Source organism: Lygodium microphyllum, chromosome 12, assembly GCF_053477565.2.
Source record: "Lygodium microphyllum isolate KBCC chromosome 12, Lygodium_microphyllum_v1.1.10, whole genome shotgun sequence".
In the NCBI taxonomy this organism is placed as follows: Eukaryota; Viridiplantae; Streptophyta; class Polypodiopsida; order Schizaeales; family Lygodiaceae; genus Lygodium; species Lygodium microphyllum.
This window is the reverse complement of record NC_141146.1, coordinates 13,718,773-13,730,517: the sequence shown is the minus strand read 5'-3', so window position 1 is coordinate 13,730,517 and position 11,745 is coordinate 13,718,773. Positions and strand designations below refer to the sequence as shown.

Sequence of the window (11,745 nt, the reverse complement as noted above, 5' to 3'; positions counted from 1 at the left end):
AGAGAGAGCGAGCAAATATTTTTAGTTACAATCCACTTCACAAAGCCACTAGCTCAAGAGGAAACCCACACCAAGGCACCATTAGCACCAAAAGAAAGATCAATTACTAAAGCTATCAAAGTTACTAATACATCTTATCCCAAAAGTAACTTGGTCCTTAGGCTTTCTAAACTCCTCTATGATGACTTTGCCACCTCAATAAACTACCCATTGTAACCTCTATTGCGAGTCCAACTTACACATCAAGGAGTTCAAACTACATATACATATGCAAAACAACTACATGAAGGAATCCAGCATATAATGCAACTCAATATGAAGACTTTGGAAAATTTTGAAAATTTTCAATCACAAGTGTTGAACTCAATTTTACAAATGAGGCTTACAAGTAGATACAATACAATTTTAATCCTTAGTATTTCTAGAAAAGAGAGATCCCTTAACCATGAAAAAGGGCAATGTTGAAGTCTGAGGATAAATTCTCTCTTTCTCTTCCAAGGCCAATCTTTTTCTTTTCCTCTATGGATGAGTTGGATGTGTTGTTAGTAGGGAGGAAGAACTTCAAAGGGCATAATACATATATGTCATCTTCTATGTTCCAAGGCCAATGTTATACTTAATGTGTTAATCCTAGGGAAGAAAATTTTGAGGATTCCTTATACAAATGTGTTCCTAAGGAGAAAGAATTTGAGACAAGATTCCTTTGCAACCAAATACAAACTTCTAATATAGGCACAAACGTTATCATGTTAGTTATTCTCAAGCAAATGAGAAGATGTTAACTTCTCTAAGGGGCTTTAAATTACAAAGAGAGGGTCAAAGTCACTTCAAGTAACAATCAAGTGACGGAAGTCAATCATAAAAGATGCTAAATGGATGGGCACAACAAGGGAAGAGGTGACCCTAGCCTAAACTAATCAATCTTGCTCTCGAACCATGCCTTTATTGATGAGTTTTCGCATGTGAAGGTCCGACCCAAACTATCAAAACAACTCCATGACAAAGGGGTCAGGAGACGGAGGGATGTATGGGATTCAAAGCACCTTCATTAGCGATCCGCAAAGGACTACTGAATGGAATATGCCTCAACGAAGGGAGAGAAAAGATGGTTTGCTATGGTCATGACTCACATGAAGGATGGTTGACCCACCTCCTCTAAGAGCTTATTCCCACTCCCACTAATAAGATGACAGGTCGCCAAAGGGAAAAGCCTTGGCCAATTGCTCCAAGAAGAATGATCAAGACAACAATTTCAAATTTGCCATGCCTGCTCAAGAATCATGGAGGAAGCTCTATCCAAGGATGAGGATAAGGACATGGAAAAGAATTAGATGCACTTGGAGAAGCACCCCAACGAAGAGCTTAAACCTAATCCTCTCGAAGATGAAGAAAAGATGGCCTACCGCAAAAAAGGTTTCAAAGTTCTCTAATGTCTCCCCTCTTTGTGGACTTGTTGCAAGGGATATAAAAACACCGAAACACCTTTTTTGGGATTAGATGGAGGAAAGAAAACTATGAAAAGCCAGGACCCTTGGTGGACAAGGCAGACTTAGAATCTAAGGGGGACACCAAAGCAACCCTTTTCAGTGACTGGCCACTTATAAAAAGCAAATGCAAGGCATTGGAATGCCAGCATGACAGTGGTGATCAGAACCATATGGTCCCAGGACAGCTAGAGTGTTTGGTAAGGTTGATATACTCAAGGCCATTAGTGTCCCATTTTGTAAACCCGAGACCCACTGTTCTCAAAGCTCTCATTAGGAAATCTTCTAGTTATGGGGCACCGGGTTTTCCATAAAGCCTCATGCACTGTAAGTAAGGTGTACTTTTGTTACTTTGATTTATCTCCCTAGGGATGATGTAAATACCTTTATAAATACAAAACGCATTATTTTAAAAAATGAGAAGCTAGACATTTGAATAAGAGTTATTTAAAAATATGAGAGGTAGACAATTGAAATGTTTCAGTTTTTAATGTCTTCCTAAGTGCAATTCAAGCACTTGCAGGGATAAATTGTTTTCCGAGTTTGGTATTAAGAAAAACACATCCATGTAGAGATCCAGTTATTAAATTACTACCTCCAAGGATTCAAAACAGGTAAAAGTTCATGCAAGGGTAGATCTAAGAGATTCAATGATTAAATTTCTAAGGTTTCATATCTTTCAAGCTTACATATAACGCAGGATACACCCTTGTGATAAAGATCAGTAAAATACCATCTCAAAGACCACAATTTTAAGGCATACACCATAGAAAGCAAGATACACTGCAACATATGTCCACCAAAGTATCATCTCCCTGATCATTCATGGGTTATGATTTTCTACCTGGAGTCTTATGATAGACTATAACACACTGGCAGTTTCTCCCATCAGGATCCCTGCCTCCAAATCTAAAGCATGTCTCAAAATAAAGCTCCACAAGGTGAAATGGAAAAGTAGGAGACTGGACCGCCTGAGGCTAAGTTTAAATATTGATTTGAACATAGTAGATATATTGTACTCAAAGGATTCATGAGGAAAAAGGGACCTACAGACATTTGAAGCAGGCGTTCAAAACATACTTTCTTGAAAAGCCACCAAACAATTTCACCATATTTAACAAAAACCACAGGGATGTAATAGAATATTTGGCCAACATTTCCAACGTGTCCAGATGGACAGGAAAAGAGCCTTTGCAGTTTAGAGCAGGAGTACTGTCAAATGTAAACAAGGGGAGAATCTGATAGAAATATAATCTCAAAGAGATCAGATGATATTAATCTTTATTCTGGAAATGTTAAGTGTTTGTGGAAGCATAGGTTAAGGGAAAACAGTTTTGGACCTTTCAAGACTCTGCTTGATTCACTGTGAAACTAATTATCATGAAATTAACTGTCCGCTCCATCCACTGTTCATGAGCTCAAAATATTCACTAACAGGTCACAGTACGAGACAACAATTTGCAATAATAAAACCTTAAGTTGAAATAAAAGCTTTTGCTCAAACAGATTGAGGTCCCAACCTGCCAGAAACTCAAGTGACCAAAATCGTTGACAAGACAGCAAAAATGCAGTATATTCTTACATTAGCTGCTGTGTAACATATCAGAGTCGGCTAAAAGTAAAAATCACCTCCAATACTCTGCTTGCAAGATAGAAAGCTCCAGGAATTGCACTATATCAAATCTGCAACATTTGATGGAAGCTCCTCAACAACAACATTATAAAACCTTTGAATATCTTGCAGCATCCTCTCATCCTCTTTGGTAACAAAGTTGATAGCAACACCCTTTCTGCCAAACCTGCCACCTCGTCCAATACGATGAAGGTAGTTCTCAGGTTGAGTGGGAAGATCATAGTTAATCACAAGTGACACTTGTTGCACATCAATTCCACGTGCTAGAAGATCCGTGGTAATAAGGACCCTGGAAGAGCCAGATCTGAACTCTCGCATAATAACATCTCTGGTATTCTGATCCATATCCCCATGAGTTGCAGATACAGTGTGATCTCTAGCGCGCATTTTGTCTGTCAACCAGTCGACCTTCCTCCTTGTGTTCACGAAGATTACACTCTGTGTAATGGCTAAAGTCTCGTAAAGGTCACAAAGTGTATCAAGTTTCCATTCCTCTTTATTAACATCAACATAAAACTGCTTAATACCCTCCAGTGTTAACTCATCCCTCTTCACAAGAATCCTGACAGGCTTGTTCATGAACTTTCTAGTAATCTCAAGAGCCTCAGGTGGCATGGTGGCAGAGAATACGCCCACCTGCAGCTTCTGAGGAAGAAGCTGGAAAATGTCATAGATCTGCAGGCAGTAGCAGAACAATGTAAAATAATTAGTAGCAGAAAATCAACCAAAAAGTAAGGTGAGTTTATTGATCCCAGACTGTCTAAAACTTTCGTCAAAGCTTCATTTACCTGATCCTTGAAACCTCGTGAAAGCATCTCGTCAGCTTCATCCAACACAAACATCTTTATGTAGTCAGGACGAAGAGAACCCCTGCGAAGCATGTCATAAACACGACCTGGAGTTCCAACCACCACATGTACCCCACTCTGGAGAATCCTAATATCCTCACGTACACTTGTACCACCAACACATGCATGCACTTTAACCTGCAAGTAGTCACCAAGGGCCCGCATCACCTTCTCAATTTGCTGTGCCAGTTCTCGGGTGGGTGCCAAAACCAAAGCTTGGCATTCAAATAGGCTGTAATCTAGCTGCTGCAAGATCCCTGAGCAGAACGTAGCAGTCTTCCCAGTACCAGATTGAGCCTGTTGGATGACATCAAAACCCTTGGCAAAAGGAACAATTCCCCTCTGCTGTATGGCAGATGGCTTCTCAAAACCTAGCACCAAGCACCAAAGGGAAACTGTCAAACATGCTAGAATACACCAAAAACAGATCAGATCATCCAGATCCAAATGAAGATTCTTCACCATAAGCATAGATGCCTCTGAGAAGATTTTCATGCAGGCCCATCTCATCAAAGCTCTCGCAAACTTCATTCCATGTTGAGCTTATCTCATCACCTTCTTCAGTGAGGCTGCGAGAAACAAGATCTAGTTAATGCAGCCTGATCCCAGATCCAGTTCAACAAGGCATATACTTGCAAGACAACTCCCCTGTCAATACAGAGTTTTCATCCAAATTGTGATGCCCTATCATCTTCTGTGTTCCGTACTGATCAAAACGCATGCTAAAACATACAGCAAAATATGTTTTTACCATAGATATTGTGCATTGCAATAACGTAGACACATTGATCACGACAGAATCAGAGCTCGAACAGATGAGACCCCTCGTCTAGAACCTGGTTGTTCGGTTAGCTTGACTGAATCTTGAAGGCCAGCAGGATGGCTTGACAACCAAATATCACCATCAAACCTAGTATATCACAGGAATAGAGGGGACATAAAAGCCACATAGTCACAGCTTCGGTTCCAGCATATGCGAAGGCTTGTCTAAACCCTACTTGTTCGCTTAGGTCAACCCCTTTAGCAGTATCTTGATGAGCAGCAAGGCTGGAAGGGCAGGCCAGACTACTCTTTTAAAGGTCCTGCCGCAGAGCGGAGAGATCCCTTCCCTGTTCGTTTAAACCCTGGGTGGATCTGGACTTCGGAGGCTCAATGCGATACGAGAGCCTCCGGAACACTCTACAGAGAACTGCTAAAACAGGAAAAAATGGGCAAACGCACATCAGAGGGCGAGACTTACACTTGCTCCATCTTAGCGTCGTAAAGGCGAGCGTCGTATCCTTCAGAGCCGGCCATGGCGGGACGCAGGGGGGCAGCACGGGGGAGGCAGGCACGGAGGCAGATAAGCAGCAGCTAGAATGAAAGAGAAGAGAGGGAAGCCCTGCTCTTCTTCGTAGTCTTCTCTAAAGAGAGAAAGAGAGTGAGTGATACTAGTGTATCCTCTTCTCAACAAAGCCAAGCGGACCGAGTCGGCCTTCAAAGCCCCTTCACACCAGCCCTTCTCATCGTTAGGGCAAGGCCTTTTTTCCCGACCCTTTCTTTTCCCCTATTTTATTCCTTTCTCCCCCTCCCTATTTTATTTATTTTTTTCCCACTTTTGTTTCCTTTTCTCAAAAATTTTGTTGTGATGCTTTTTGGCAAAAGAAAGGAATATGTGGGTGCATGGTTTTTTCCTATCATTTGGCACGTTGTGCAACCTTTCCATAAACCCTTGTTTTCTTTAGTGTCTCTTCAAGAGCACATAGTGAGAGTAGGGTAGAGAAGCCCTTACAATAGCACTTTACTTTTGCTACTTCCTACATATTTTAGTAGCTAAGCAAAGTTATATGGTGCTCAACCATCCCAATCGAGCATGTCAATTCTATTCATGATGCCAAATATCAAGCAGGGAGAATTGTCTACAAATTTTTTATTAGAAATTACAAGGCTCTCAAATCATCACTCGCAAGGGCCAAAAAATTTTGCATAGCCCTTAAAGTAACACTTTACTTTTTCTACTTCCTATGTATTTTAGTAGCTAAGCAAAGTTGTATGGTGCTCAAGCATCTAGACCAAACATAACAATTCTTTTTGTGATGCCAAATATCAAGCATAAAGAATCATTGACAAATTTTTTGTTAGAAATTACAAGGCTCGCATATCATCACTTGCAAGGGCCAAAAAAAGTTGCATTAAAGAATGATTGAAAACATGAAATTGAACCAACATCTAAAGGCCTTGGTCTTAAGACACCTCACTTAAACAAATATACCAAAGGGCATTTCATGTAACATTATTGGTCCTATTCAATAACCTGAATAGTGTTACTCTTCTGGGCCCTAGTTTTTAGTTGGCTATGCTACCTTACGAAGGGAGAAAATGTGGTTGTTATGGAGTTTAGCATTCACTAGATCACAAGCTCTTGCCATTGTGCCATCTGATGGCTTCTACAACTCCTAAATATGAATATGATGCTTGCAAAGCCAAGTGAAAAAATGGTGTGATCAACATTTTGTCATGTAGGTCCCAATTAGAGAATCATTATGTTAAGACAAGAGTCAGGTTAATGTGATGTAAAAAGGCAAGGGTTGGGTTATGTTGAGATATCGAGCTCCACTCGTGATACGCCAGGGTGACCGTTGTGTATTTATGTCACCGACTTGTCAGTTGCAGACGCGGTTGGTACACCGCCCATGAATAATAGCTACATGATAGCTATCCTTATCTATTCTAGTTCGTGGCTCAGTTAGTATGCCACCTTAGTTAGTTGAGTTTGGGTTGAGACCCATATATGTTCTTCTATTTCTTTGTACTAGAGTTCTTTTGGCTTACACAACTAAGAAGAGGAAAACTGTTTTCAGCCTCCACCCTTATGTGTCTTCCCCCATTGTGCAAGCAAGAAAGCTTCAAGCGAGACTCCTTCCTTCTCTCCCATAATCTTGACATGGTATCAGAGCCTTGTTCGTGGTAAGGAGCTCAAGAAAGTAAGCCAAGCTCGCGGTGTTCTGGTAAGAGGAGCAGTGTTGCTTTCATCTTCTGTTTTGGGAGCAGATCTCTACAGGTAGCACAGCCGAAAAGTGCAGGAGTGCATTGTCTCAGGTTGAGACGCCCTTCGCGGTGAAGCAAGAGGGCAGTATATGCTGCGGGAAAGGGCTTTAGCCCTTAGGCGACCTTGTTTTTTTGATTTGAGGCCATTTCGGGGCCTGTTTTGGAGGCGAAAGTTTTCTGCACGCACTCAGGAAAAGGCCCAGTTTTATGCTGTGCAGCCACTGTTCTACAGGTCGGTGAATAGTTACTGTAAAAATTGCTTTGTATGCTTGTGCGCAGAGACATTGGGAGTTACAGAATCATCCCTGTTGCCTGTTGATGCAAAATCGTCACTAGGAAGTGACTGTGTGGTCAAATACCACTTTCGCCAGTTTTGCAGATTTTCCCTTGTGAGGGTGAAGCTGTGGTTTTTGCAGTGACAGAATTTTTTGCAGTCTTCTGTAATGGAATCTGATTCTCTTTCACAGATTGTCACTGAAAAGCTTGACAAGAACAACTTCCAAGCATGGAAGTTTAGAATGACGAATTTCCTTATGGGAAAAGGATATTGGGAATTTGTTGCAGGAAATGAAGAAGAACCAGTCCTTCCTGATGTTCCCAATCAACAGCAAATGCAGGCATTTAAAGCATGGCATGAGAGAGCCAGGAAAGTTATGTATTGGCTGTCTATCAGCATTTCAGACTCTATGATTGTGCATATTCAGGATGCAAGTACGCCAAAGGAGGCATGGGATACTTTGTCAAAAATGTATAGCACAAATACGCAAGCCAGGAAAATGCAGCTCAAGCAAGAGTTGCACAATGTGCAAAGAGAAAATATGAGCATCAACGACTACCACATGAAGGTGAAGAAGATTGCAGATGCACTTGCTTCCATTGGGTCACCAGTGGAAGATGATGATTTAGTTTCTGTGACCTTGAATGGTATAGGAAAGGATTATGCACAGTTTCGGACATCCATTTCAGTTCGTGAAAGATTTCCTGATTTTGAGGAGCTGATTGCTCTTCTAATTTCTGAGGAGCAAAGAAATGGTGGTGCATCTTCTTCAGGAGGAACTTCAAAAGAAGCTGTCTTCTACTCAAATGCTGGAAGAGGTAGAGGCAGAGGTAGAGGAGGCCGATACGGAGGCCGTGGTAGAAATCAGAATATGCAGCAAACTCAAGAAAACCAGTCCTATGGAGGAGGACGTGGTAACTCTAGAGGCAAGGGGAGCCAAAGAGGTCGTGGTGGATGGCAAAGAGGCCAAAATGCAAACAGTAATGTTGAATGCTACTATTGTGGTAAAATGGGTCATATGGCTAAAGACTGCTATAAAAAGCAGAATGACATCATGAATGGAAAACTGCAACAAGGAAATTATGCATCCTCTAGTAGACAGGGTGATGACAGAAATGAGCATCTGTTTATGGTGCAGCACATGAACAATTATGTGACAAGTGCAGAAGAAAGCAACGATGTATGGTATGTTGACTCAGGTGCATCAAACCATATGACAAGTCATGCAGAATGGATGGAGGATGCAAGAAAAATGGAAAAACTAGGATTTGTGGAGACTGGTGATGATACTGCACATCCTATTGTGCAGATTGGAAAAATTCCTTTGTCTATGCAGGATGGAAAAAAGAAATACCTGTCCGATGTATTTCATGTCCCGAATATCACCAAGAATCTGGTTTTTGTTGGTCAAATGGTTGAGCAAGGCTTGCAGTTCAGATTTAATCCTCATGGATGCTTTGTTGAGGATATGAAAAATAAAGGTCACTTGATAGCAAAAGGAAAGAAGAAGGGCAGAATGTTTACATTGGATGCAGACATGTCTGAATTGAGTGCAGCAATGTTTGCACATGGGACCGGTGTAGTTGCAGATATTGATATCTGGCATAAACGCATTGGTCATGTTAATGTACAGCGACTTAAATCAATGCAGGCCCAAAATATTGTTGCAGGTTTGCCGAAATTCAAGGTTGCAGAAATGCATAAGGTATGTGAAGCCTGTCAATTTGGAAAACAGGCAAGGAAACCATTTCCTAGACATGTTCAAGAGAGTGAGAAGCCATTGGAATTAATCCACTCTGATGTGTGAACAACTAAAGCTGCATCTCTTGGAGGCTGTCATTATTTTGTCACTTTTATTGATGACTATAGCAGAAAAGTTTGGGTGTATTTTATGAAAAAGAAAAGTGAAGTTTTTGGGCATTTCAAAACTCTTAAAGCTATGGTTGAAAAAGAAACAGGCTTGTAGATAAAATGCCTAAGGTCAGATGGAGGGGGAGAGTACCTCTCAAATGAGTTTGCAAGGTTCCTGCAGGAGCATGGCATAAAGCAGCAATATTCATGCAGTCGTATCCCACAACAAAATGGAATTGCAGAAAGAAAAAACATGCATATTGGAGAGGTATCTCGTGCCATGCTCAATGAAAAAGACTTGCCAGATTTTTATTGGGCTGAAGCAGTTGCTACAGCAGTCTACATAATGAACAGGACTCCCACTGCAGCAATACATGGAATGACTCCAGAGGAGAGGTATACTAGTAGGAAACCAGATATTTCTCATTTGAAAATTTTTGGTTGCATTGCCTATGTACATGTGCCAGATGAGTTGAGATCCAAGTTGGATCCAAAAGCTGAGAAGTGCATCTTTATTGGTTACTCTCTGCAGCAAAAAGGGTATAGATGCTATAATCCTTCTACTCGTAAGTTTACAGTGAGCAGAGATGTTGTTTTTGATGAGATGAGTAGCTGGTATAAACCAGTAAATGTGATTGATGATGTAGATGCACAAAATGGTAATGCTGCACAGAATTCACAGCAGCAGTCACAAAATATTAGTGGACCTGGAGCGTCCTCTAGCAGTGGTTCACATTCTTCGCCATGGACAGGAAGATTGAGATCAGGAGAATCTTCTCAAAGTAATGCAGATAGTGATATGCATGTATCATGAAAAGGAAAAGAGAAGGTTGATCAGCCCATGTTTGATGTGAATGTAGGTCACTCTTATGTGGATGGTGAATCCAGTGGCTCAGAACAGAGCATTGATGATGAGTTGGGTATTCCTTCTATTGTTACACCTGGAGTAAGGAAGACCAGGGATGTTTTGAGAGCACCTAGGAGTGAACCTACTTTGCGCAGGTCTACGAGAGCTAGGTATCCTGTGGATAGGCTGAAATATGATGGATTTACAGCCATTCACTATGCATATATGGTCAAAGTGATACAAGAACCACAACCCACTTCTTTTGAGGAAGCCATGGGAAAAGAAAAATGGGAGAAAGCCATGGATGAAGAAATGGATGCCTTGGAAGCTAATGCTACATGGGAATTGGTACCTTTGCCTAAAGGTAAAAATGCAATTGGCTGTAAGTGGGTTTATAAGGTGAAGCACAATGCAGATGGTTCTGTGAACAGATACAAGGCAAGATTAGTAGTCAAGGGGTATGCACAAACATATGGCATTGACTATGAAGAAACATTCAGTCCAGTTGCAAGGATGGCAACTATAAGAGTAGTCATTGCTATGGCTACATCAAAGGGATGGTCTTTACATCAGATGGATGTAAAGAATGCCTTCTTGCATGGCGATTTGCAAGAAGAGGTCTATATGGAGCAACCACCAGGTTATGTGCATGCTGTTCATCCTGAGTTTGTTTGCAGGTTGAAGAAAGCCTTGTATGGCTTGAAGCAAGCACCTAGAGCATGGTCTGACAAGATAGGACAGTATCTTGTCACTATTGGCTTTCAGATTTCCAAGGCAAATTTCTCACTTTATGTAAGAAAAACAGAGAAAGGTATTATGCTACTTGTAATTTATGTTGATGATTTGATTATGACAGGTGACAGTGATGAAGATATCCTTCATGTGAAAATGCTATTGAAGCAGAAGTTTGAGATGAAGGATTTGGGAGAGCTGCATTATTTCTTGGGCATTGAGGTGATTAGATCACCAAGTGGGATATAGCTCTTGCAGAGGCAGTATGGATTGGACATGCTGTCCAAATATGGGATGACAGGCTGTAAGCCTATTTCAGTTCCTTTGGAGCAGAATGTGAAGCTGAGCACATTTACAGGTGAGCTTCTAGAAGACCCTACTATGTACAGACGCATAGTAGGAAGTTTGATTTATATGACTATTACCAGGCCAGATTTGAGCTATGCTGTTGGATTGGTAAGTCAGTTTATGCAGGCTCCAAGGAAACCACATTTGGATGCGGCTAGACGCATACTCAGGTATGTGAAGTCCACATTGCAGTATGGACTATTTTATGAGACTGGGGTTCAGATACAGTTGCATGGATACACTGATGCTGATTGGGCTGGTAGTATTTATGATAGACGATCTACCAGTGGATATGTGTTCTCTTTTGGGAGTGCTGCAGTCACTTGGAGCAGCAAGAAACAACCTACAGTTGCCTTGTCGAGCATAGAGGCTGAGTATAAGGGTACAGCAATGGCTGCAAGTGAGGTAGCTTGGTTGCATAAGCTACTTTATGATATGCATCAGTCTACAGATGGACCAGTTGTCATTTATTGTGACAACATGAGTAGTATACACTTGGCAAATAACCCAGTCTATCATGCTAGAACAAAGCACATTGAGGTGCATTATCACTATGTGCGAGAGAGGGTTTTACTAGGTCTTATTGATCTAGTTTATGTCAGCACAGAGGATCAGGTAGCTGACATATTCACGAAGGCATTGGGCGCAGAGAAGCTGCGCAAGTTCAGAGACCTGCTTGGTGTGCAGGAATTGGGATT

The 11,745-nt window shown here is 41.3% G+C and overlaps 1 protein-coding gene across 1 annotated transcript; it reads right to left on the bottom strand.

Annotated features, from left to right (window-relative positions):
* Window positions 1-2,941: 2,941 nt before the first annotated feature.
* On the bottom strand, window positions 2,942-5,416 carry LOC148027472 (eukaryotic initiation factor 4A-10-like). Its single transcript, XM_087689185.1, has 4 exons — window positions 5,206-5,416; window positions 4,428-4,534; window positions 3,906-4,336; window positions 2,942-3,792 (listed from the first exon to the last, which is right to left on the bottom strand). The coding sequence occupies exons 1-4, from the start codon at window positions 5,259-5,261 to the stop codon at window positions 3,157-3,159; spliced, it is 1,230 nt and encodes a 409-aa protein (XP_087545311.1). The 5' UTR covers window positions 5,262-5,416; the 3' UTR covers window positions 2,942-3,156.
* Window positions 5,417-11,745: the final 6,329 nt, after the last annotated feature.

Excerpts from the sequence above, each read along its gene's own strand:
- LOC148027472 (XM_087689185.1), bottom strand. The coding sequence starts at position 5,261 with ATGGCCGGCTCTGAAGGATACGACGCTCGCCTTTACGACGCTAAGATG. Across the intron at positions 4,337-4,427 it reads CAGAGGCATCTATGCTTATG|GTTTTGAGAAGCCATCTGCC; the intron begins GTGAAGAATCTT and ends GCTTGGTGCTAG. Across the intron at positions 3,793-3,905 it reads CACGAGGTTTCAAGGATCAG|ATCTATGACATTTTCCAGCT; the intron begins GTAAATGAAGCT and ends TACTGCCTGCAG.